The sequence below is a fragment of the Drosophila innubila genome (assembly GCF_004354385.1).
Source record: "Drosophila innubila isolate TH190305 chromosome 2L unlocalized genomic scaffold, UK_Dinn_1.0 4_B_2L, whole genome shotgun sequence".
Taxonomy (NCBI): domain Eukaryota; kingdom Metazoa; phylum Arthropoda; class Insecta; order Diptera; family Drosophilidae; genus Drosophila; species Drosophila innubila.
The window spans coordinates 1527896-1555025 of NW_022995372.1; the positions used below are offsets into that span (position 1 = coordinate 1527896).

Sequence of the window (27130 nt, forward strand, 5' to 3'; positions counted from 1 at the left end):
CTGCTCTTAAAAGTGAGAACATTGTCGCAAAGTCTTCATTATCATCAAACGACATCGCCGTCCTCCATTCACATTCACATTCACATCCATATTCACATTCACATCCTTAACGTCATCGTCATCGGGAGGCGTCTCATAAAGACTTTGTTTTATGGTTCTGCCGACTAGGTTCAGACCCTGTTCCTGTTTCTCTTCCCCTCGCCCGCTCTCTCTCTCTTTCTCTCTCTCTCCAGGCCTCTGTCTCTGTCCAGGTGGCCACCTTGGCGGTTGTTTAGTTTATGGCTGGATTCGCTGGTAACCGCAGCGTTTTGTGGCTGTCACTGATTTGTTACCCCATTCAAAAGGTTCTGAGAGTCACAGCAAAAACAGGTAACAAACTAAGGAGTTTTCGACTCGCAGATACCCAGCACTAATCTTTAAAGCCGAGAGAATAAAATATTAATTAAATAAATCAATGTATATCACGCCTTAAAAGTATCACACTTCCAGTTATTAACAAAATAAAATAATAAATCAAATTCATAAATTATTTAAAACAGAAAAAATAAGAATTTTTGTCTTGTCTTTATATAAAATAAAATATTTTTGACTCTTATTCTTTAATTAAGAAACCTGTTATTATATCACTTTACAAATATGTAAGACAAAAATTATCTCATTAAAAATATCCTGTTCCTTACTTAAGATTATTTTTAGACTGAAAAATTAATTTTTTCATTTTAAAGAACAAAGCAAAGTATGATTAAGAAAAAAAAAAGAAAAATGTTTATAAAACTTGTTTAATATTAACAGAAAACAGAACTTAAGATTCTAATAAGATACCTAATCCATTTAAATAAAAAGAAGTATGATAGAAGATTCATTATATTTGAAATCAAATTATATTAGAAAAAAATGTTTATAAAATTGTTTAATATTAATAGAGAACAGAAAACTTAGGACTAGTAGCATTATTATAGAAGACACATTAAATTTAAAATCAAAAATGTAAATTCAATAACTAATAAATAAAACTGGTCAAAACAAATCTGAAAATGTTGTCGAGAAAAGTAAATTTAAAATATGTAAATAAAGCATTAATAAAGAAGTTGTAAGAGCAGCAAGATCCTTCATATCTGTGACTGAACAGCATGATTAGGACGCCCAAACAAATGTCTAAAATTTCAAAAAAAATAAATTAAAATATATAAAATTAAATGCAAAGATTATCTTTAACATAATAATATCAATAGTTAATTGGGTAATCTGAACAGGTGGTCAGTTGATCCGATTAAATCTCCAAATCAAAAGATGCCAAAAATGGTTAAAAATTGTTCAGTGACCCAAATACTTTCGTCTAACAAATCTTCCGATCAATTGATGGCAAAACTTTTGCGACAAAAACTTAATAGGAGTTCGCCCAAAAATGTACCTAGTTTTTGACAAAAGAATTGGAGTGTTAGGTGTTAAGCCCTGAGGTCAGTGAATAGCTCTTAAATGTTTGTTCTTAATCTACCTCAATAATGGAACTGACTTCATTTAACAACTTCAACTGTTTGAATGGGAACTTCCGTCGATTTGTTGATTTATCAGTCCCTGAGGGGAAACGCTGCGCCATTTGTTCGCATTAAGCTCAATTCGGTTGTTTGGCAATAAAAATTAAGCGACATTAACTCAAATTGTTTGGCGAGTTCAAATTACATCAAATAAAATAAATACAAATAAAATCCCACACACGCCCACGAAACAGTTCCCAATTCCCAAATTCCCAATTCCGAGGGCGACGACATGATCGTGTCAGCGGCACATTTGATCTGATAAATGAACAAAATTTGGGAGCTGGAAGTGGCAATGGGGAAATGGGAAATAAGAAGTAAACAATGCGATATGAAATGGAAAAAAAACTCTGGCTTGATTTGTAACCAGCTGAGTTTACAGTGTTCAATCTAGTGATGTTAATACAAAGTGTGTATTGAGTTTAACATTGAAATTTAAAAAACGATCGGCACATAATATATATTCATCTTTTACGAAATGATCGCTAAAAAGAGACGATATTTGAAAACGAAATTGTAATTATAAGAAACAAGTGTAGTTTGATTACAAAAATTTGATTTTCTTGAATCTTTTTTCAAACTTTAGGACTTTTTTTTATTATAAAAAATAACAATTCAAGTAAAACTAGACTCTTCAGCGACTTGCACTGAACAGATCGGAAAGATCGTAAATTTTAAAATTAATTCGTTCAGAAGAGCTCAGATTTATGTTCATTTATATGGGTTGTTTTTTAAAAATTGAACTTCTTATCTTGTTTTTTTAAAATAACAACGTTTAATTTAATTACGTTAAATTAATTACGTTAAGCCAACTTTAGTGAGTCGATTGATCGGCAAACAAATAATTCAATTAAAGTAGCTGAAAATCTCTTTTGAGTCTTCGATATTTCGATGTATTTTCACATCACTAGTGCAATCGATATCGCCACCGAGTTGCTCTGCTCATAATCGTTTCCGACGAGTCTCTTTTTGAGTGCATTTAGAGCATTTTGGAGTCTGGATCTGTAACTGAGTCTTTGGGGCAACTGAACTGAAACTGGAACTGGAACTGGCAATTTGGAGAGTGGCACAATATCCAGACACAAATTATATTAATGGTCTTTTGTTGTGCGCCTACTCAGAGGCATTTTGTCTCTGCGAATCACGAATCACGTTTTAGAAATTGCATTGCACATAGTAACTTCAAATCCCCTCTCCTCTCTATACCCACGATTGCTCCCTTCCTTGTATCCCTTCACCCAGCATCTCATGATCCCATAACTACAAATGTGCCCCAAAACTCAGAGAGTGAAGTGAACTGAAGTAAAGTAAAGTCACTGAAGACTTTGTGTCTGACTTTACTTGAATACTTAGATTTTGCGCAAGTTCTCAAACGTTTTTCTGTAGTTTTTTGTTTTTTTTTTTTTAGCAAAAAAAACTTAAGTGGCACTTACTTTTAATATGTTGCCATTGCCCTCCGCCCAAAAAATGGGTCTGCAGCTCGTCAAGTCTTTGTCTTTTATGTCTACGACCAAGTCTAAACAAATCGCTGACGAGTTACCTGAAATAATTACATGCACACAAATTAGAGCGCTGTGTCATGGAGCAGGAATGATTCTGCATTCAAATACCCTTACAATGGATTCTATAAAAATGCCATGTTATATTTAACTAAATCTCATCCGATTCTCAGAATCAAGTTTAAAGTGTTGTTTTTTACTAATTACGATATTAGGAGTTTATTAAAAGTGGTAACTTGAGAATAAAAATTTTGAATATTCAATATTCCAAAACCAAGATCTACAGGAAAAATATTTTGTTTTTATTTTTATTAAATTTAAATGCAGAATAAAGTAAGAGGCCAAACCATGATCAAAATGATATTCCGCTTGAAAATCGGTTAAGCTTTGCCAAAGTTATGACCGTTCTAAGTTGGTCGAACCTTGGATTAGGCAATTTTACAAGTCAAAATTTTTGTCAAATTTCACATGATTTTTTACAAAAAAATTAAAGGTCTCAGAATCAAGTTTAAAGTGTTGTTTTATACAAATAACGATATAAGGAGTTGATTAAAAGTGAAAACTTGAGATTTAAAATTTTCAATTTTCAAAAATTCAAAGGGGGGACCCTTAGCATTAAAAACCGCAACCAAGGGGAAATAATATTTTTTTTTAAAGACCTAAAATATAAATGTAGAATGAATTTAGGGGTCAGTCCATGATTGAAATGACTCTCCGCTTAAAAATCGATTCAGTTTTGACAGAGCTATGATAGTTTAATGTTGGTCAAGCCTTTGACTAAGCAACTTTACATGTCAAAAGATATTGCTGAAATATCACTGAGCATTCTGAAGGGGATTTCATCTTCGTTATAGAGAATCTAGTGATCTTTGCTTCAGCTACTTATTTGATTTGAGCTGAATCGCAAAGTCTTTCTGATTACGTTCTGCTTTCACTGGTCATGGTAAATCATCGAAAGAAAGATCGTCGGCAAAAAAAAAAAAAAGACGCAAGCAAGTTGGAGTTCTTCCTCTAAAATGCCCGTATCTATGTCTATGTCAAGTGGTTGTCGCTGTCTCCATCTCCATTTCCACCGTCATCTCCATCTCCGTCTCTGTCTCTGTCACGTTCCTTTTGCTTTAGACCACGAATGGCACGATACGTTTAAGCCGCTAAAAAATGATACCAAACAAATAATGTGCGTATTGTAAATGTTGTCTGCAAATTTCCGTAATGAAAATAGAAAAGTTTTTTGGTATTGACATTCTTTTTGGCTACCTTTTGGAATGCTTCTCTTATTTTTGGCATGGTTATCTGCTCTGATATTTTGTTGAGTTGGGTTCAATGTGCGACAATTGGGCTGAGGATGAGGTCTTTAATCATGGGTGGTCTCTTATAGAATAGAATTGGAGTAAGCTGTGATTATAATCCAAGTACCTAATGGGAACATCGAGTAATACGTGTGTGACAGTCTCTGAGCACTTAAAAAAGTGTAGTATTAATCGGAAAAATTAATTTAATGACATGAATTTAATTTGTTTATCAAAAAATCAGAGACAATAAATAATCTTTATAAAATATTTATTCATAATGATAATTTCAAAGAAATCGAATCATTAAAACAAAATCCATTGATTTATTTATTATTTAAAGTCAACTAAAAAGAAGTCAACCGAGTGAAAAATTTTTTGTGTAGAGTCTGAATACAATAATGAACTTAGAATGTGAAATTAACAATTAAATTAAGTATATTAAAATTACTTTAATTCAGAAATGAAATAAAAAAGTTGATAAAACAAAATTTGTTTTAGAATCACTTCAAAACTATTTTAAAATGCAAAAGCATCGATTTTTTTATTTTCAACTCTTAATATTAGTCTGTAATATTTACAGATACTCAGCAATTGATATCGGTAACAAACATGCATTGAGTTTGCTATGCAGGAAGGAACAAGAAAGTAGAGTTTCATTGCCATTAAATAAAATTATGCTAATAAAAATCAAACTTCACTAGAATTGCAAATAGTAATGCTAATGATATAAAATTTCCGTAGCATTAATTAAATATTTTTTATGCATTGGTCACTTCGTTGGCATTAAAATAATAATTATGCTAATGAAAATCAAAATTTCACTAGATTAAAAAAAGTAATGCTAATGATATGAAATTTCAGTAGCAATGAAAATAGTAGTGCTAATGATATGTCGTTTCAGTAGAATTGAAAAATTTTATAAGCATTAAAAAATAATGATAATGAAAATAAAATTTCACTAGAATTGAAAATAGTAATGCTAATGATATGAAATTTCCGTAACATTCAAAACAGTCGTTTCACTAGCATTGAAAAATATAGTAGCATTAAAAAAAAATTGTAAATAAAATTTTTGTTTTCTTAAATAGTATATTTTCAATTCTATTCAAATGAAATTTCATTAGAAATAGCTTTTTAAATGCTAGTGAAATCATACAATTATTTAATGATAATGCAAATGTAATGATAATGCTGTAATTCACAACTCTGGTGTGAGTGCAATACTTTTGTTATATTGCCGCATTTGCTGTCAGTTTGACATTTCGTCAGTTTGTCAATTTATTGTGCGCGTCGTTGCTCACGTGTGGAAATCATTGCAAACTAATGTACATTATTTCTTTCTCAACTCCGTTTCTCCCTCTCTCTCTCTCTCTCTCTCGCTTATACACATCTTCTTTAAGCTACAGATACAAATACAATTGTGTAATAATTCTGTAGGCATGTTTATGCCCAACTTGGTCTAAAAACGTGATGCAATTAAGCGTTTGAGATCTCACCGATTCAGTTGAAGGCACTTTAAATGCTTGTGTAAAATGCGAGCATGTGAAGGAGACAGAAAGAGAGAGAGAGACAGAGAGGAAGAGAGGGAAACAGCAGCAGCAGAAGAAGTGTGAAAAATAAAGGGTAAGCCAAGTTATGATTATCGTACGTGTTCTTCCACATCATCTGGTAATCAATTTTTTCCTGTCTTTATTTTGTATTATTATTTTGATTGTGAGAATATTTTTCTATACTTCAACTTCTTCTTGTTCATGGCCTAATGAACGTTTGGGGTGCATGAGAAACTTAAGTATTATTCTTAATTATAGAATGTAAGTAAACTAATTTGCCTAGCCAAGAAATTTTTTAAGTAGTTTAGTAGCCGTAAAAAATTGGTTAACCACCAGCAACTGCACAAAACAAAAGGAAATAAAGTTTTCAAAATATATTAATTCAATTTTAAATTGAATTACATATATATTTAAAAATTAGTGTTACCAGGTAAAGCAATTATTTTAAATTATAATACTAATAATTTAAGCAATATTATAAAATTACATAAAAATATTTTTATTTAATGATTTTAAAGAATTTTTATCCGTGATAGTAACTAGTTATGAGTCAATTTTTAAATATTATACTATCAAAATAAACAGAACTTTTAATTTATGAAAATTAATTGAGTTTAGCAATAAAATATTTACCTCTAGTATAGCTTGTAAAATTTTAAACCGATTTGACGTTTACTCTCATAAAGTATGAATAAAATTTTTTTAAAATAAATTCTTAACATTTAACTCTTTTATTTTTATTATTTTCCATTTTTAATTTGTTACATTTGTTATCATTTCAGTTTTAAATTTAATTTCAAAGATATTGTAATAATTTTTTTTTAACTTATGTTAGCTGTTCTTAGTTGAAACTAAATAAATAAATATTTAATATTAGTAAATATTATTATTTAGTATTATTTTATTTAAGATATTGTCATTGCACTTCAATTAACAGGTGTTGATTATAATTATTTCTGAGTGTAATTATTTCTGAAGTGTAACTTTTGCTTTTGCCATTTTTGTTGCTTGCAGCCACAAATGTTGTGCAATTCTTGTGGCAAGTGGCAAGTGTCACGTGCAGCGAAGCGTAGCATACCCTATTATTTTATTTATTTAATTTTTTTTCTCTAAATCTTGACTAAATTTGGTCATTGGATGGCTCGGCTTACGTGTGACACAGAAACACAGGCTAAAGATTTGCCAACTTCAAATTGGAGCTCATTTGTTGTAGAATAAAACAAAATGTTTGTGCGTTTTTATTGCAGATCAAAAACGGATGCGCATTTCCGTTGTTGCGTCGTTGTTGCATGACAACAATACAAATACACACACAAATACATACATACACAAATAAATACACACACAGTCACAAATACAACTCCATATCCATGGCTGACCACGCCTCCAATTGACCGGACAAAAAGCGGCTTAAAGTGCAACAGCGAAACGACGACTTGGCCAACAACAATAACAACAACAACATTAGTTGCTTCCACCCGCGCGACAAATGTAATTGACCAACAAAAATGCAACGCTTCGTTAATTCTCAGAACAACAACAACAACACAACAGCAGCGAGCTCAGAACATAAATTGAAAAAGTTCACTCTCCTGTATAAAGTTAAGAATATGCAACTACTCCATGATCTACAGATTGAATATCAACCTAAAGATCTACAGAGTGAATTTCAACCTAAAGAAATCAAAACTTCTAGAGAATTTCAAATTGTTTTATTGACAGAGAAAATAAATATTGATAATTTTAATATATTTGAAAAAAAACTTGTATTTCTCTTTTGTTTTTACCATAATGTAATTTTAATATTAAAAGCAAAAAATTTCGTTTTTCGCTAACTTAATAGATAATATTTTTTCTAAGGTAGGTATAAAAAATGATCTATTCTCTTTGTAAAAAAACTAAAACATTTTCCTCGCACTACTAGGAACCTCTTAAGAATTTCAAGATCTTAAGCGTATCTAATTTCAATAACAGAACTTAGCTTAAACAAGGTCTAGGTGGCCTGAAAAGTTTGTATCGCTTTGTGAAAAACCTTTATCTAAAGGTACAACACGATCTTTTCAGCCGGACTGTTAAGTTAAAAAATATTTAAATATTCATTAATATGTGTGATGTGTTAAATAAGTTTCAGTTTATTTGCATAATAGGTAACTAATGTAATTATATATTTGAGTCACTTTATTCCACTATAAAAGAAATTGAGTTTTATTCTTAATCATTCAATTGTGAAACAATTTGCGCAAATCTTGAAAAGTAGCTAATAATGTTATTCAAGTGGTTAATATTTTTAATATTAATATTAGTCCTGCTGATGCAATCCTGGCAGGCAAAAGGCTATTGTTGCCTTGCTGGGAAGTACAAATTGTGTGCAGACAATACATTGGAAACTCCGTGTTGCGGAAAAGAAAAATGCAATATATTCTGCTGTGATTGCACATGTCGCACATAGCTTTAAAATAAATAGAAAACAATTTTACAATAATTATTTATTTCTTTAAGTCTTTATCTCGATGCATTTAAATTAAAATAATTCTAGTTATCGTAGGATAATGTTCGATAATGTTAAATTACACTAGGCAACAGCCAAAAAATTACAAGCCAAACCCACTATTTTTGATAGATAAGGTCATGACGCTCTACAAGGAAGTCATAAAAATCGACAAAAACTTCCCGAGATCTAAAATAATATTATATACCCGTCTGTCCATAGATTTTAATGAATCATATCTTTAACGACGCGTAATTAATGCAGCAATGATAATAAGAAAATGAAATAATTTTTTTTCGACTTTTCATAGAAGTTAAAAGTAAAAAAAATCTAAAAAAAAGCTAACCAAAAAATCATCACTTTCTTAATATGAAAATTTATGTTTCTTAAACTACTGGTTTAAGTCTACGACTGTATATAAGTGAATAAGAGTTATATTCACTAGCTTTCAGGAAATATAAAGCTTTTGAAATTCGGTTTTGGCGTTCTCGAGTAATGATGACAAATGTAAGTGCACCCCTTAAAAAAAATACGAAAAATATGCCAAATATTTAAAAATTTCGAAAAAAAAATCTCATTGTAGAAAAAAGAAAATAGTTTTCATCATATGGGACGCATATCTATAAAAAAGTGGGTTTGGTTCGTGTTATAGTCAAAAAGTTCAAACTTGTTGCCCAGTGTAATTAAAGGCATTAAATGTAAATAATATTTTTTAATTATACACTGTAAAAGGTAAAACCATAAAATAATTAAAAAACAAAAATTTTAAAAAATATATTTAAGACAGACACTCGTTATAAATAATATCGAATTATAGCCAAATTCAATTTTTTTTTACTGATTTAATACTTTTAATGTCCTCACTATTATTCTAAGTTTATCAATTTGTATAAAAGAACTGACAGAATACTGAAAAATGTAGCAATAGAAATTTATATAATAAATAAATAAATATAAAAGTAATACCTTTGCATTAATTAATATTTTCTATATATGTATTTAAATTGCTTTGATTTAGTAGAAAACATTAGGTTATCGTCAAAATTATTCGGATAACCAAAGACCCGCTCTCAGATATTTAAGCTCTTTAAATAATGTTAATTTTTATTAATATGTGTGATGTTCTAAATAAGTTTCAGTTTATTTGCATAATGTGGGACTAATTAAATAATATATTCGACACACTGTAATGCACTATAAAAGAAGTTGATTTTTTTGAAGACCTTGAAAAGTATCTTGACCATTTAATAATGTTATACAAGTGGTTAATATTTTTAATATTAATATTAGTCCTGCTGATGCAATCCTGGCAGGCAAAAGGCGATTGCTGCCAACGTATAAAGAACAAATTGTGTGCAGACAATACAATGGGAACCCCGTGTTGCGGAATAAACAAATGCAACATATTCTGTTGCAATTGCAAATGTCGCACATAGCATTAAAATAATAAGAAAATTTATTACAGAAATTATATTCGAGTTGTTTTTTAAACTTTATTTACATGCATTTGAATTGATTGAATTTTGTAGAGAAGTTTTCAGCTATTGTAGGATTATGTTAGAAAAAAATAATTATTACGTTAAAGTCAAGGGTATTCGGAATACCATACGAATTATAATTTTAATTAATATGTGTGATGTTTTAAATAAGTTTCAGTTTATCTGCATAACGCGTGACTAATTTAAATTAATATTCGCCACACTCTAATGCCCTATAAAAGAAATGTATTTTTTTGGTAACCATTTTATTACGGGAAAGTTTTTGCATATCTTAAGAAGTATTAAAAATGTCACTCAAATGGCAAATATTTTTAATACTTCAGCTTTTAATACTGCTGATTCAATCCTTGGAGGTCAAAGGCGATTGTTGCAATGCGGATTACGACAGCAAATGTGAAGACGGAACAATGGGAACACCGTGTTGCGGATATCGTCAGTGCAACATATTCTGCTGCAATTGCACATGTCGTTCATAGCATTAAAATAATAAGAAAAACTTGTCGGAAAGGAAATTCCCGTTAATTATTTCAATATATACAGGTGTGTTCCAAAAATACCGAACCGAAAGCCAACCAAAATCGCTGATAATAAAATACTTTAAGGAAAAAACTACTTAATAAAAACTACAGCATACTTTTGGATGCTTGAATTGCTATAATTTTTATTGACTTTTGTTAGCTATTACTGCCGTTCTACTTGGCCAATCTTGCTGCGATTAAGTGAGATAATAGATAATACTAACAGATAAAGTTAATTACCACAAAGAACGGATTATCTGCAAAACTTTATGTAGATTCATTTTAATTGGTTGAACTTTGTAGAGAAATTTTCAGCTATTGTAGGATAATGTTAGATAAAGATAATTATAACAAGCATTTTAGGTAGACAATAATTTGTAAATAATTATCCAATAATTTATATTTTTGATCTAATTGCTTTGCTTTTTGTAGAAAATTATTAGATTGCAGTCAAGGCTATTTGAAATAACATAATAATTCTAATTTTAAATAATATGTGTGATGTTTAAAATGAGTTTCAGTTAATTGGCATAATGTGTGACTAATTTCATAAAATATTCGATACACTGTAATACACTATAAAATAAGCTATTCTGTTGTAAAACATTTTGTGCAAATTCTCAGAAGTAGCTAATAATGTCTAACAAGTGTCAATTATTTTTGGTACTTCAGCTATTAATCCTGCTAATGAAATCTTGGAAGGTAAAAGGCGACTGTTGCCGTGCGACGAAGAATCTGTGTGACGATTGGTCACATCCAACCCCGTGTTGCGGAGTAGATCAGTGTAATATATTCTGCTGCAATTGCGAATGTCGGGAAAAACCTCGTTACGGTTGGTTTCTTCAAATCTTTAAATCTTTCCTTAGTTGCACTTATATTGTTTTATTTTAGTATGGTGGTTCGAAAATTAATGGTGGTAGTTCTTAGAGGTAAATATTAATTTAGTATAAACTATTTTATTCGATTTGTTACTTGATGCATTAAAATTGCATTATTTTTGTTAAAAAGATGATTACAATTATTATAATTACTTGAATTTGTTTTTGTAGAAAACATTACAGGGTGCTCCGGATATTTAAGAACTGCCTTCCAGAGTAAGTCTTGGAAATGTACTAACTTGTATAGAATTGTATATAAAATGTAATTTTAATATAAGTTTCAGTTTATTTTCATTATAGTTAATTATTTTATAATGTATTCAACACACTGTTATTTTTTATTAAAGAAGTTTTTGTAATTGTGTAATGTTGAGTAAAGAGTTATTAGGGCATAACATATGTGATTTAAATTATGTTCAATTTGTTATTTGAAGTCTTAATTTATAGGCATTTAAACAGATTAATTTTTATAGAAAACATCTCGTTAGCTCCAGGGAATTATGAAGTTTTTTGAGAAGTACAACTAACACGCATAAGTTGCTTGGTTTAAAGCTGAAAGTTAAATAATATTTACGCTGTTTTTAATAAGTTTCAGTTTACTTGCATTATAGTTAACTAATCTAAAAATACATTGAACACAATGTAATTTATATTTATTGTCTTTCTTCAAGCTATTCTATTGTGAAACAATCTGTGCAAATCTTAAAAAGTAACTAATAATGACATACAAGTGCCAAATATTGTTAATACTACAGTTGTTAATCCTGTTGATGTAATTCTGGGAGGCAAAAGGCGACTGTTGCCGTCCGTCAAGAAGATGTCGGAATGACGGACCGACAGTCGCAATCCCGTGTTGCGGAAGAACTAATTGCAATTTCTTCTAAACAATTTATTTTATTTTTCAGGCATAACAAATGTGATTGTTACAGGCATAAGTGGTAAATATTAATTAAATATAAATTATTTCATTCGATTTGTCATTTGAAATGTAAATTATTTACATTTAAGCTATTTTATTTTTTGATAGGCAACATTCTAATGCTGTAGAACAATTGAAGATAATGATGTTAATAATTTGTAATAAATTATCCATTAAATGGCCATTTTAAAAAGAGAAATATCATCTGGATAAACCATTATTAATGTTAACTGTTGAAGAATTTTAATTTTATTTAATATGTGTGATGTTTTAAATACGTTTCAGCTAATTTGCATAATATGTTACTAATTTAAAATATATTAAACATGCTGAAATTCACTATAAAATAAGCTGATTTATGCTTAAACCATTTTAATTTGAACAATCTGTGATACACTTAAAAAATATTAATAATGTCTAACAAATTGCAAATATTGATGATAGTATATCTATTAGTCCTGCTGTTCTGTTGCAAAGAAGTGAAAATGAGATCAAGGCATAAAAAATATAATTGCCACTGGCATAATCGGTAAATGTTAATTTGACATTAATTACAATTGTTAGCTCATTTATATTATCGAAGCATTTATTTGAGTGCATTCATGTTGATTATTTTTTGTAGAAAACTAAAAAAAAATATATTGTTATTTTTTGTAAAATACACATATACGAGTAAAAGCACCAAATTTTGAATATAGACTTATTATAATGTCAGGCAAATCAAGGTATCTACTTGGTTATACTTTTCCTAACACTATAATCCTTTCAAGACCTGATTTAAAAATTTTGTTATAAAATTTTAACATAATTCTTTAAGTTGTGCATATGCTCTGATTTTGTAGGGCACTCATATAGTTTTGGCTCATTTACTTAGCATATTTGTGACTTTGGCTGTTTGAGTTTACGAGTCTGAGTGCTATGAATGATTCATTCCAAGTCGAGTTCCAAGCTCCACTTACAGTTGGTCCGAAGAACAAAGGCGTCTAAAATATTATTATTGTGGGTTGAAGTTCGCCTCTGGCGGCTGTTGAATTCGCCTCCAAATTGATGACTAGTATTTTAAGTTGTTGGCATCGTTGGAGGGTTTGATTTGGGCAAAAGATGGAAATAAAATTGCATTAAAAAGAACAAATATTAATTATTACTAATATTAATTTAAAATTTAACATAAAAAAATAAAAAAAATTTTTTAATTAAAAATATGTTACTTTTTTATTTTTTTTTATTAAACCACTGTCAGAGTTGCCGTACTTCCTATGGCAAAAGCTAAGAATGTTAAAAATTATTAATCTATTTAGTTTACTCGACTGTATAAAACTAACTTAAATGCATACTCTATTAGTTTAGCTAAGATATCTTAAAAAAAGTTTTCCATACTAAAAACTTGATTTTCGCCAGATCGGTCCTATGGCAGCTATATGATATAATGGACGAATTTGAACCAACTTTGGGCAAGATTTATAAGACTGACATAAATGCATACTCTATCAATTTGGTTAAGATATCTTAAAAATCAAAATATTTGTTCATACTAAGACTTGATTTTCGACTGAACGGTCGTATGGCAGCTATACAATTTATTGGACGGGTCTTAACAAATTTTGGTCATATTCTATCATTTTGGTTACGATATCTTAAAAAAAAAAATGTTTTTATACTAAAACTTAATGTTTGACTGATCGGTCCTATGGCAGCTATATAATATAGTTGTCCGATCCAAAAAAAAACTTCATTTGCCTGCTGTATAGATGAACCTACACACCAAGTCTAGTGACTCTAGCTCTTATAGTCTCTGAGATCAGGACGTCAGAACAGACGGACATTGCTAAATCAATTCGGCTATTGATGCTGATCAAGAATCTATATACTTAATAGGGTTTGCCATGCCTTCTTCTGCCTGTTTTTGAATCAAACTAAATAGACTCCAGTACTTTTTTTTTTAATACGGGGTCTACAAATTAAAATCTCCACGGTCCTTCTTTTCCTTGCAATGTTCATTAACGAGTTAATTAACGATTTGGCGCATCTGCTGCTTAAAATGATGTCATCTTAGGGGGGGACACACTTTTTATGGCCATTCGATGGCCGATAACGATTACGTGGGCGATTAAAACCAGCACTGATCGCTGGAATTTTATTTTGAGTGGAATTGCAACTTCTGCAGTTGTTGCCAATTAATATAAAAATTGCGTATGGGTGAAATTTAATTAATGCAGAGTCGTTAAAAGTTGCAGATGCTGTAATAATATTGTATGCAAATCTGTCAGCTACTGCAACAGCAACAAAAACAACAACAGCAACATAATATTAAGTTACAATTTACGGCTCATATATCATAACTTGGTCAACAGCATTCGGCTGTACTTATGGCTTATTAAATCGTTAAATCTGATAAGCATTTTCAGCTGATGCTTAAAACTCTTGAAAATTACGTTGGAAACTATTTTTTTCTTAAACTTAATCAAATTTGAATGCAGAATGAATTTAGAGGCCAAACCATGATCATAATAGCATTCCGCTTAAAAATCAGTTCAGTTTTGTCAAAGTTATGACGGTTTGAAGTTAGTCAGACCTTTGACCTAGCAACTTAACAAGTCAAAATTTTTGTTAAATTTGACATGATTTTTTACAAAAAAAACTAAGCTTCTTAGAATCAATTTTAGAGTGTTGTTTTATACAAATAAGGTATAATAATATGATATAAGGAGTTGACTAAAGGTGTAAACTTGATATTTAAAATTTTCAATTTTCAAAAATCCAAAGGGGGGACCCTTAGCACCGAATTCGCAAAGCGTTGTAATTAGCAGAGTTTTAAATTATGCTCATAATTCAATAGAGCATTTCCGCCAACTTGTGGTCTTTGTTAGCCAATATTTTAGCCATCTAATGTTGACCAAGTTGATGACCCCGCGTCAAGAAGTACACAATTCCAATAACATCTTGGCAAAAAGCAGCACAACGCAATTCAACACGACTTGACCTTAACATAATTGCTTCAAATTGCACCTGAGGTTCACCAAATAACATTAACATAGGCATGTGAAATCTGCGTTTATGTTGCCTACATTTCATTTTGATTTGCCGAAAAAAAAAAGCACAAGCAAAAACAACACAAAGTTCGGACAAGAAGCTTCATATGCTTATCAGAGGCAGCAAACACAGCGAAAAACCGGAATCAAAATAAAAAATGCAAAGAGAGAGGCAGAGCGGCAGAGTGAGAGAGAGAGAGAGAGAAAGCAGCCGCTTAACGAAACAGCTGTGTCTCTCACAACTGTTGCTCTCGAACTGTTATGTACGCGAGGGTGTCGCTGTTAAGCTAACAGCAGCTGCATCTGCAGCAGTATGCATTTCTTAATTTTTCTATTGAATATATAACTGAGTTTATAAAATGAAATAGTTTAACAGTTTATTAACCGCCTGCTCTATTCAATTTTAATTTCTTCGCCACCTATTGTCATTTAGTTGCTTTGCTTTAAGCAGCGCATGTTTAGCGGCAATTTAACATAACTGCCCAGAGTCATGTTAAGCCGCTACATGTTAAGTTAGGCGCTGTGCAGTTGCTGTTAAGCGGGCAGCTGTTATTCTGCGTTTAACTTTCATGACGATCGGACGTGCGTGCGCGGCGTTCTTTGAAAAATTAAAGACGAAAGACGAATTCGTAACTAAAAATTAATCCCGAAAATTAATTAATAGCGCGTTGATAAAAAATGTGTGCAAATTATCTGCTCTTAACAGTTTGATGTCAATGTTCAACAAACCAAAACAAAATAAAAACGTAAAAATTTTATTTAATTGAATTTAATTTGATTTGTGTTCTAATCAAAGCTCGCGCGTGATTTTGTTTAGCACTGCGTGAGAGAGCGAGAGAGCAAAAAGAGAAAGAAACTCTCTTCACTCCCCCCTTTCGCCATTTGGTGAGTGTTGTGAAAATGCAAATGTTAAAGGCGCCCAAAGGAGCATAGCAAAAAGCAGCAAGAGAGAGCGAGAGAGCAATTAAAGGAAGAGCGCGCAAAACATAACGGCAAAGCGACAAGTGCATTAAACGTGACGACCGAAAAAAATAGCAAAAAAGCAAGAGAAAAAATAAAAAAAAGTACCGCAAAATAAAAATTTGTGCTTAGTGTTTTTTGTGTTATCTGTGTGTCAAGTTTAGTTTTTTGTTCTAATTTGTGTTTAACGTTAGAATTATTAGCCAAATACATGAGTGTGTGTGTGTGTGAAAAAATTGTCTAAAAAAATACACAAGAAAAAATAATAATAACAATAATAGCAGCAGCAACAAGAAATACATATAAAGTTTAAATTGCAAGTTGAAAATAATACAAACAAATAACAATTTTTTTTTATACATGTTGAGATGTTTGTTGTTTCGCAAAAGACACAATAAGGGAAGAATAACAGAGGAATAACAGCAGAATGACGGAACTGCAATTGGACAACAGCCTGACGAGGGACGCTGAAGCTGGCGCCGCTGTCGCTGCCGACGTCGACGTAGCTATGACAGCCACCACAATAACAACAACGCCCAAGGCCACGGCCAAAAGGCGTGGTGGTGGAGGTGGAAGTGGAATTGAAACTGAGGAGGATTTTCTATCCACCTCACCGGACAGCGCCAATGGCGACGCACACGCACACAACCATACACACACTCACGCACACACACACGCACTTAACGAATTGCAGCAACAGCAAATGGCTGGCAGCTCGCTCTCGAATGACATCAGCAACGTTGGCAACGCGCATCAGCTGTTGCTGCAGGCTTTTTACAAATGCTCATCGTCGGATGAATGCGTCAAATTGGATAATATATTGGATTCATTCAAAGCACCGTTATCCGAGGATCAAGCCTGGGCACTTGTCTATCAGTTCATCTCGCTCTATCACAAGGTGGCCATTAAGGCGCATCATTGTCGTCCCAGCGATGAATATGAAACCGAGTTGCCAACACAATTTGAACTTCATTTGCATCGCGATGGCAGCGTTCATTTCTCCGGTAAGCAGCGGCAACAACAACAAAAACAACAGCAGCAACAGAATCAGCTGCAAAAGGAAGAGAACTGTTCATCGCAGCAGCAACGGCAGCAACTTAACGTCAGCGCCAGCAGCAGTAGCGGCGACAGCAGCGTCGTCATCAATCGAGGTGAGTTGATAATTTTCTACACTGTGAGAAATAATCTGGGTATTTTTACTAGAAGTGCTTAGCGGAAAATTAATTTTCAACACTGTGAGAAATAAGCTGGTGGCTTTAAAAAATTATTTCTTGTAATATTCATTTTCTACACTGTGCGAAATAAGTTGGCGACTTAAACAAAATATTTCTTTGATTATTTATCTGTTTCTGCAGAGCGAAATGTAAGAAATGTGACGAAATTCAAAGTCTGGTTAGTATACATTTAAGATTAGGATTTTTTCACTATTCAAAATTAATTTTTGTAAAGTATTTAGGGAAAATACTTTGTTAAAGCGATTACGTAAATAACTCTTAAATTAAAAAAAAAATTTCTTAAAGAAGGACAAGTCCTAAAGATGAAGTTATGAAAATTTAACTTAAGAATGATAAAACTATATTCAATTTAGATTTATGAAAAATAGTTGGTGAAGAACTAAAAAAACAGAAAAATATTTCTCTAGACTAGCAAAATAAGTTTTTTTTTTACTAGAAATAATATTCGAGATTTTCCCAAATCTAAAAGACTGATATATATAAATTGTACTTTGTGAATATAAAATTCAATAGTATTTTTATTTTAAAGTACAACTGGTCAAGTGTTTAAGACTTTAAAAATTTCTTGTTCAAACGTTATTCAATGAAGGTGTATAATTTAAAAACTTCCAATTCTTTTTCTATTACCTTAAACTGCAAATAATCCAGTTTAAGACTCAATAAGAACTCGTTCTTTGGATACTGAAAAGCCCGAAAATCTCCAAAAATCACATAAGAATTACTTACTTAAATAAGTCTTTTATAAACAATAGAGTTACAGCTAAAAATAAAAGCAGTTTTCAGTTCGCGCAATTCGCAGGTTTTTTTTTTCTATTTTTGGGAGTTTTCTACAAAAAAGTTGTTGGAGGTCAGAAGGCAGAAAAATTACCGTAGCTCTGTAGACCTAGAGCACAATTTAGCTATGCTTGGACTATGAAAATTGAGCTGGTTAGCGTGTTGGCCAGTAAGATTGTGGCTAAGATGGTAGTTGCTAGTTAGATGGGCCGGAAAACCGGTTGAGATTTGTTTTTTGTTTTTTTTTTCTGTTTTTGGTATTTTTCTGAAGAGGGTCTCGAGTGGTTTTTCGGCAAACGCTTTCATTTTCACTTAATAAGCGACAGTTAACTTCTTTCTTTCTGATGTGCGTTTCCGTATTCAATTCCATTCAAGGCAATCCAATCCATCTTGGCATTGGCATCGTCCACTTTCCCAAAACCAACATCCCACACAACACTACAAAGAAAAAGATATAATACATACAACACTGATGACCTACGCTTTTAAGTTATGCACAGAGTCAGCTTTGATTGAGGTTTTTCTTCTCTTCTTTTCGCTGTCTCTGTCTCTGATTGCGTGTCTGTCTGTGTCTTGGGAAAGTGTAAACTGTGACTCCCATGGAGAGGCCCAATGCAGTCCGTAGATACTAGGGTGCATCGATTTTTTTTCACAAAAAATGGTAGCCCAAATTCGTAATGTACGTTCAATTCAAAAAAGGTTTCACCAGGAAACCGCTTTTTGAGTTGAAAACTTTGTGTTTATAGTCCTTGCATGGCCGAAAAATATGTTTTAGGGACAATTGATTCTTTGATTCTATCAAAATTTGAAGGTTCTGCCTCTAACAAGAGTTTTGATACCAATCTTGTCAATATTATACTAAAAACACGAATGATATGCTAATAATAACATGCTAACAATGAAAAATAAATGCATTTTACAACACAAAATTGGATACCCATAATTATTTGTAGAACTATAATTTCTTGGTGAAAACATCTTAAAATTGACCGTAGATTACAAACTTGGGTTACCATTGCTCAATTTTTTTTTGCCCCACACAAATCGAGGCACCCTAATAGATACATATATACTATGCCATCCATCCATATAACGCATCTATTTGTCTATCAACTCTATTTTTCACTTTCTTTCAGCTCTTTTTTGTTGTAATTGATGAGGGTATGAGGTATCTTTTATTTTATTTTTTTTTTAAGCTTCAGAACGTGTCTTGTAGATTCTTTCTTTCAGCTGCTAATTGTTTAATCATCGACAGAACTGTCAAAACACAGATTGTTGTAATCTATAGGCTTTTAGATAAGCTGTGTTAATTGAAAAGAGATCTTTACATCTTCACATCCTACTAATTTCAATCTTGACATTCTTCTAGGCGCGTTCTTCTCACGTGTTGAATTTTTAGACTGTCCTCCACCTATTTTGGTATTTTCAGCATTCTGTTGCATTCAAATGGTGTTCGATCTGCAATTACTTGGAACTACTCTAGTCTCTTTATATGGCCTAAAATAGCTGAGGCCAGTTTATGAGCAGCATAAAGGGCTAATTAGCTTCCATTTGCTATTAACTTGGCCTTTTGCTTTGGGCATCCCAAAGAGGAAGTTGAACAAACATCGGCTTAATATGGGGAATTAATTTTGTTGTAATAATGTTGTAATTGGTGGGGTTATTTCAATGTTTCCGTATACAGCCGGAAAACCTTGAAACTTTTTTAAATTGGTCTTTTTTAAGATTGTAAAGAATTTATGAAAAATGCTTGGTAATTTTTAAAAATATAATACCCAATTTACCATACATATTTCCTATTAATATAAAGCTTATATTAATTTATTTTAAAATATCTACTTTATAATCTTTTTTCCGGAAGCTTTTCCTAATTTTTCACATTGTATATTTGAAAAATCAACTGAAAACATAGAAAGTATTTTATTGAATTCTTGTTTTTTTGTTTTTTCCCATAAAAATTGCTTAAAAAATGCTTACATATTTAATTTTGTTAAAGTATTAAGCATATCAATATGTTTTTCTTACAAATTAAACCTTAAATGAAGTTGTTTATCATCTATTAAGAACTTGTAGCTTATCGCTAATTCACTTGTTCTTCAATTCGTTCAGCGAACAACGTTTAACTTTGGTTTTTCTTTCTTTCGTCTTCTTGTCTTTTAGCTTTCTTCGGGGCAAATAGACAACACCTTGTAACACTTTAATTACCACTAATTTCAGCAGACGGAATCAGTCAAAGGCAGATAATAGTCGTAGGAAGGTAAATCACCTTGATCCATGTCTGGTTCTGTCTGATTTTCGACCATTAGTTGCGAGTCTTTTAGCACCTTTTATTTTCTTTGTTTTATTAGTTTTTTTGGGGCAACAGGTTCAACAGCTTCAACACGACGTTGAAACTGGGCAGAGCAGTTTCCATTATTCATTCACTTTGAACTTGCCGACAGCTTCCGACCCGCCCACTTTTCTTCAACTCCCCTCGAGATGAAATAAGAGTAAAATTGAACAGTTTGCTTCTATCAACTTCTAACAGCCGCGTCGTTTGGCGCAGCGAATCATTGATTGTGTGTCGCCAACCACTACACTGCAAAAAAAGAATAGCTAACATTTTTTAAATATTTTTGAATTTCCATAATTCATACAAAAAATAACTATAAAACTTTTTGATTCCACTTAAACATAATTAAAGGTCAAAGTTAAAGTTAAAACCAAAGTGAAATACAATTCAAATTGATTAACTTCATATGTAATAAAACGTTAAATTCTATTTATTTTAAGAATTTGCATAACTTGATCATTTTGTTACCAAATTAAAACGGTTTTATATTTTTTATGATATTTATTTACCTTCAAATCAAAGAATTATTGGGTTTTTTTTTAAATATTCCATTATTCATTTAAAAATCAACCGTAAAACTTTTTGATATAACTAAAAACCATATTTAACGATCATGTTCATATTAAATGATGCCATATATAATTGAACGTTACAAATCAATATTATATTTTCAATATATTTTAAATTATCATTTTTTATGTTTTTATTCAACCTTAAATCAAAGAATTTTATGGTTTTTTTTTTTAATTAAACTAAGAATTTTGTTTAAAATGTTAAAGCGTACAATTTGTTCTATATTTTAAAGTGTAGTAGAGAGATTTACATTTAATTTTTCTCTGTGTAGTCTTTCAGCTACCCCTCTTCACCCCTCTCCAGTGTCCGTCTGCTGTCTGGGTGCCTCTGAAGACATAATAAAATGTAGTCACCTGCTGTTTTGGCCGTGTCCAAAGTGCAACATCAAACGACGTCGACGGCGCCGTCACGTCGCCGCATCCGCTGGCGCCTCGATTAGGCGCGCAGCATTTATTAGCCAACTGTTTTGTGTGGGAGTAACTAACTGGGCCCAAAAGCGCCATTTAACATTTTGGCGCTCGAATCTGTCAACACACAAACTCGCCATTACGTTTTTCAGCAGGCGCTCAGCGAAATTAGAAATGTGCTTTCGGTTGCATAGTGAAAGTGGATGCCACAAAAATGGGGTTGAACCTTTCCCCAATCCCTGCCCACTCCAACACCCTGCAATTCACTGAAGGTCATGTGGCATGCGCACTGTTTGTTTCCCCCTAAAATTTTGTTGTCGTAGGTTCTCTGACAGTTTTTTCTCCCTCTCTTTCTCCCTCTCTTTCCCTGTTTCTACCTTCATCAGCTGTTGATTGCTTTCGTTGAGTTTCCGTTTGAAAATGTTCGCTCTTCCGCCTTTCTGGACCATAAAAATTATAAAGAAGAAATGAAAAATTAAGCGTTCTAACAAATTGTATCCATTAAACAGAGTTTCACCAAAAAAAAACGTAATAGAGCTTACAATAGCTAAAAGAAAGCAGGTTATTTAGCTTCTTTGACTTGCCACTGATAGAAAAGACAGAAAAAAACCCTTACTCATTATTTTGGTTAGAAAGATCTGTAAATAAAATGGGCGGAAAAATCCATCATGTACATCGACAAATCGGGCGATGATATTTCATTTTCCATCTCTTTGACTTTCTGGTTTTCTCCCAAAAAGCAAAAAAAAAAATATCTAAAAATATATGTATAGTAAAAAGTTAACTCTTGCATTGCCTGAGCTCGTCGCTCAACTGGTTTAATGTTTAAATAATTACACTTAAGATTACAACAAACAAAACGTTAACTAGAAAAATTCAACAATATTATAACGAAACTATTACCTGAACTTTGCAACAAATTGGAGTACATTTTTTACCCCCTTTTTTTTGTGTAATAAATTTTTACTGTGGACAGCTGTGGCAATAAAACTGGGCTAACAAATGGGCCACATTATTTGCAGGTTATTGGTAGTACAGTTTTGTTGGGCTTAATGCCAGAATGGGCTTCAGTGGACATTTTCTAAAGGGATTCATAAGTGGCATTTCGAAAAATTATTTTAATTTTAAACGAAAAGAAAAAATTAATTCCAAGTATAAAAATGTTGTTAAACTTTTGCCTACATTTATTGAAAACAGTTTAAATAGCATATTTTCAGTCAATAAACTGCAGAGTCTTTCAAATAATTATTAGCTTCGATTTTTATCATGATCAAAGTATGAATTATGATTCAGCATACAAATTTCTGAATCTTAGAAATATAGTATTAACATTTTTTTAGATATTAGATCTTTAAATTTTTTTAAGAATGGAAGAAATAAACAGCGATAAAGAAATTTGAATTTTTAAATCAAAATAGACGCAAAAAAGTATGTAAATAAAATTTCAGTACTACCTTATTCTTAATTATAGATAACTTTACGCTGATTGCTTCCAGGTATGTTGACTGATCAATTTACCCAGTTAACTGAAATCAAAGCCATTGTCCAAGCTAATTCATTTCACAATATATTTGTAGTATTTAGTATTCAGTTTTATGTTTCGGTAACAATTTTTAGTTGTCAGTTGTGAGTTGTTCCGGGAATTTTAGAGTTGTGTTAACCAAAAATTCAAGGCCCAGATGAGATTAGGTAGCATTTTGATCAACGACCAGGTCAGTTGTCGCCACAGTAAAACCCACATAAGATGCATTTTATTATGGACTTGGTGTAATAATTTATTTTTGTTGTGGCTCGTTGGAAACCTCACCTCAAGCATTTTCCACCTGATGTGTTGCTATTGTTGGTCTAGTTTAAAAGAGTCTCAAAAATTAATATAATAATTTTGTGGCATATGTATAAGTTATATAATTTGTTTATATTTAAAATAAATGTATTTGTGGCGTCACCAAACTTGTCCACCTGTGCAGTCTGTGCCAGGCCCCCCGACCCACTTGCCCATAGTCAACTGCATTTGGAAACTCTTTTTATGTATACCCTGTTGGCTTATCTAATAAGGGGATTCATAATTATAATAGAAATATTACACGCAGCAGCAAGTTATACACAAATCTGTCTGTCCGATATTTGTTACCAATTGTTATCATTTAAATGACATAAAATATATTTAGGCAATCGACTTGAGCTTGAGATTTTACGCCATCTCATTATACGATAAATTGGTCTTGGCTATGTCGTGTCAAAATTTCAGCCTTCGGGATCTTACCGTTTGAGTTGATTAGTCTGTAAGACTTCGTCAGGATAATTTTTAGATAGTAATTTAAGAAGCAGCAGAAAGTGACATTCTATTAGGTATAAATCGTCTGACATTTATTTGCTTTCTCTTGTTCTTTTAAAATCACATATAATCGTATAAATTTAAAGCTACCGACTTTACTTTGGTACTATTATATATAAATAGTCCATTTAAGCAAGTCCCAAATTTCATAATGATTGCTTAACAAATACAAAAGTTATAACTAAAAGTTTTGTTCATATTATTTATAACCAATTGTAGGGTATCTGCTCGTCATACACTCTCAAAATAAAAACTTTCTTGACAGACTTTCAAATGCAAGCGGAAAATTTGTTGTGCAGTTTTTTTTTTCGATTATATGATTTTGAAAGTGCGTCTCTCGCACATAAATCATATGATAATCCCGATATTGTTTTCGGATGGGGTATTTCTAGCTCTATTGTTCGATGACACTTGTAGCAAGTATGTGTGTTTGTAAATTGGAGTGTGTGTGGGGTGTTTCAAGTGGCAAGCTGTGTGACCCTGAAAGTAAGACTCTTCGCTTTTAAGATGCCAACAAAGCCCAAGGTTTTGTCATTTTTTTTATAGCGTTATAAATTATAAATACATTTTGATGCAATTGAACACAATCGAAACCACAAATGGCAAAAAGGCCTTACGAGAAATGCGACGACTTCGACTTCCATTCCTATCTTATCGTTCCAGAAGTTTATAGGCTAAGTACTGCGACTATATGGGAATAATTTTGCGATTAACTGTGTCGAATACATTGAAAACATTTACGACATTTGTCGCTCGTAATACTTGATTATTGTTTTAAATATAAACGTTGTGTATTTTGGATTGATAGGTCGATGGTTTATCTATTGGGGCTCTTCAGTGATTTTCGTTTATTTGAGGAAGTGTTGTAGGTTGGGTTAATTGGGATTAACAGGAGAAGTAAAGAAAAGGGTAAATCTAAAATAAATCACAATGAAATAAAAATGTATATACCTATAAAAAAAAATAAGAAAAGGCTGAAAAAAAAGATTATTTTCATTGTGCAGATCTTCGTGATTTAAATGAATTTTAAGTGAAGTTTTTTAATATATGCTTTTTCCGTCTTTACTACGTTTTCTTTTAATTTGTATACTTTTTGTTTTTTTGTTACTTTTACACAAAACAAATCGCAATTCGTGTGAGGTGGTAATGCCGATATCAAATTGTTTATAATTTGTTTAATTTATATATTTTATCTAGACATGCAATTAATAATCTCAGATCTCCAAGATCTGTAATACTATGCTTTGCTTTTTTAGTCCTTATTAAAGCTATGTTATTTATATAAAATTGCATTTTCGAAGCATCCATTAAGGTACTTTATAAAATTTTTTTCTAAAAAACTTATATGATGTAAAATTTGATTATGATATTTTAGACTCCAAAGATACTTAGTTTTTTGTGGATTCGTCTGTGATATGTCAACACTGAGATACTCGACTTAACTGATGAAATAAACACTTTATAAAAGTTTAGTTGTTCAACAACCATTTTCCCAGCCATCAAATTAATCCCCATATAATAAACTTATTGCATTGAGATATACTTATATTATTAACATAATAATAGACATATGCGTCTTGCATTTTTTTTTATTATTTTCATGTTTTCAAACAAATGTGTAACCACAGTCTGACAATTTTTGTGTGTCAATCAAAATATTTAAAAAAAGGCGCAAGATCATTTCCATTCTTCAGCTCGTAGGCTTCATTATTGAGTTGCGTAATCAATGTGGATATACCCTATGGTGATAATAATAAAAAGTGGCGTCTTCTACTGATCCAAATGTCACTTTTGCTTTCGTCTTTTGTCGAATGAAAAGAAATTAATGTTGAGTCCAACAAATTAAATCGAACAAAATAGACAAATTGACAAAGGCAAATTTGAAAAAAAATTCATCAAATATGCCAACTATGTAAATTTACTAAAGAAATTAAAATATTTTAAGCAGCAGCAGCGGCTCTACAACGACAACAACATGAACAGGTTGCTCAGATTCATAGTTGTTGTTGCTGTTCGGGTTGTTCAGCTAGTTGTAGATGTTGTTGTTATTTTTCACTTTGAAAAATGTGAAAGATGAAAGCGTAAATGCTGATTAAAGATTGTTTCTGTATATAAATATATGTATGTATACACACAGACACTCTTATATTGTGCATATACAATTTATATTGTAATTTCAGCATGCAAAGTGAAAGAGGCAGCAAAGTGAGCTTGAATTTGAATTTAAATCTCAGCTCAGTTTAGTCAGTCGGTCGTTTAGTCAGTAAGTCAGCCACCTCTGATAACAGATACTTATAAAAAGCACCCACCACCGCACAAACATCACAGCCAGTGCTGACAAAAAGTTTTATCGCTAATTTTGATTAAAAGTAGCTATAAATAGTTAAAAAAAAAACAGTAGATAACCTCATATGCTAACAAAAATTACCTATAATATTGGTAATAATATTTTATTATGCTTATACATTTCTCTCAAAATATTTCACCAGTGATAGCTGCATCAAAAAGTAGCTAGATATAGCTTCAATAATTAAAGATAGCTTCATCAAAACGTGTCTAGAAATTGCATAAAAATTGTTAATCGAGAAGTCCTCAAGATAATATTTATTAAAACTAGCATGATCAAAAGAATAACAAAAAAAAAAATAGCTAATATAAGTTTTGAACAAAATTGAAAAGTTTTTGTAATAATATTTTATTGTGCTTTTTTAAAAATTAGCTAGTAATTGTCAGTTTTTATATGCAAACCTTGTGACTACAAATGTATTTTATTTTCTAATTTGTCTCCAATTGGCTGAAAGGTCGTTCAAGAAATCGGAGTAACTTTCTATAACATATACTGCAGTAAGGTAACGAATATGCATATTTTTCGAGCATCTCTGAATTTAAAAATTTGGTTCAAATGTGGCGGTAGAAGTACAATTTAATTTTATACAAATATTCAGTTTTAAAATATTCGAAAACCTCAAATACAATCTCTTTGTTTGCTTGTAAATTTATGGAAATCATCTGCATTGCACTTACAAAATAGCTAACTCCAGCTATAAATAGCTAAACTGGCAACACTGATCACAGCAACATCTGCATCTTTATTGTCGCTGTCGTTGTCGTTGTCGTCTAATTCCACAGTCATCAAGTCAGCGGTGCGTTGATGTCGTCTGACAGGCCCCCACCTTGGTAGAAAGCGAGAGTTTCAGTTACAAATGTCTGTTAACTGATTTAAACTCATACTACCACTGTCATTGCCATTGCCACGCCTCTTTCTGTCAGTCGCCTTGTAATTGTGTCAAAAAAAAAACAAAACATA

The 27130-nt window shown here is 31.5% G+C and overlaps 1 protein-coding gene and 1 long non-coding RNA gene across 3 annotated transcripts in view; both read left to right on the forward strand.

Moving 5' to 3' along the window:
* The first annotated feature begins 10980 nt into the window (after positions 1-10980).
* Positions 10981-11571, forward strand: LOC117781746. The gene is made up of 3 exons (XR_004617200.1): positions 10981-11213; positions 11273-11310; positions 11431-11571. It is a non-coding gene; the product is annotated as an uncharacterized LOC117781746 (long non-coding RNA).
* A 4179-nt stretch (positions 11572-15750) lies between these two features.
* Positions 15751-27130, forward strand: part of LOC117781399 (protein spire-like) — a 47562-nt gene continuing 36182 nt past the window's right edge. Inside the window, exon 1 of one of the 2 annotated variants that reach the window (XM_034618150.1) lies at positions 15751-17318. In XM_034618150.1, the coding sequence (XP_034474041.1) occupies positions 16595-17318 (724 nt within the window). In that variant the 5' untranslated portion in view covers positions 15751-16594. The remainder of the gene's footprint in view (positions 17319-27130) is intronic. The other variant, XM_034618151.1, reaches the window with a different exon arrangement.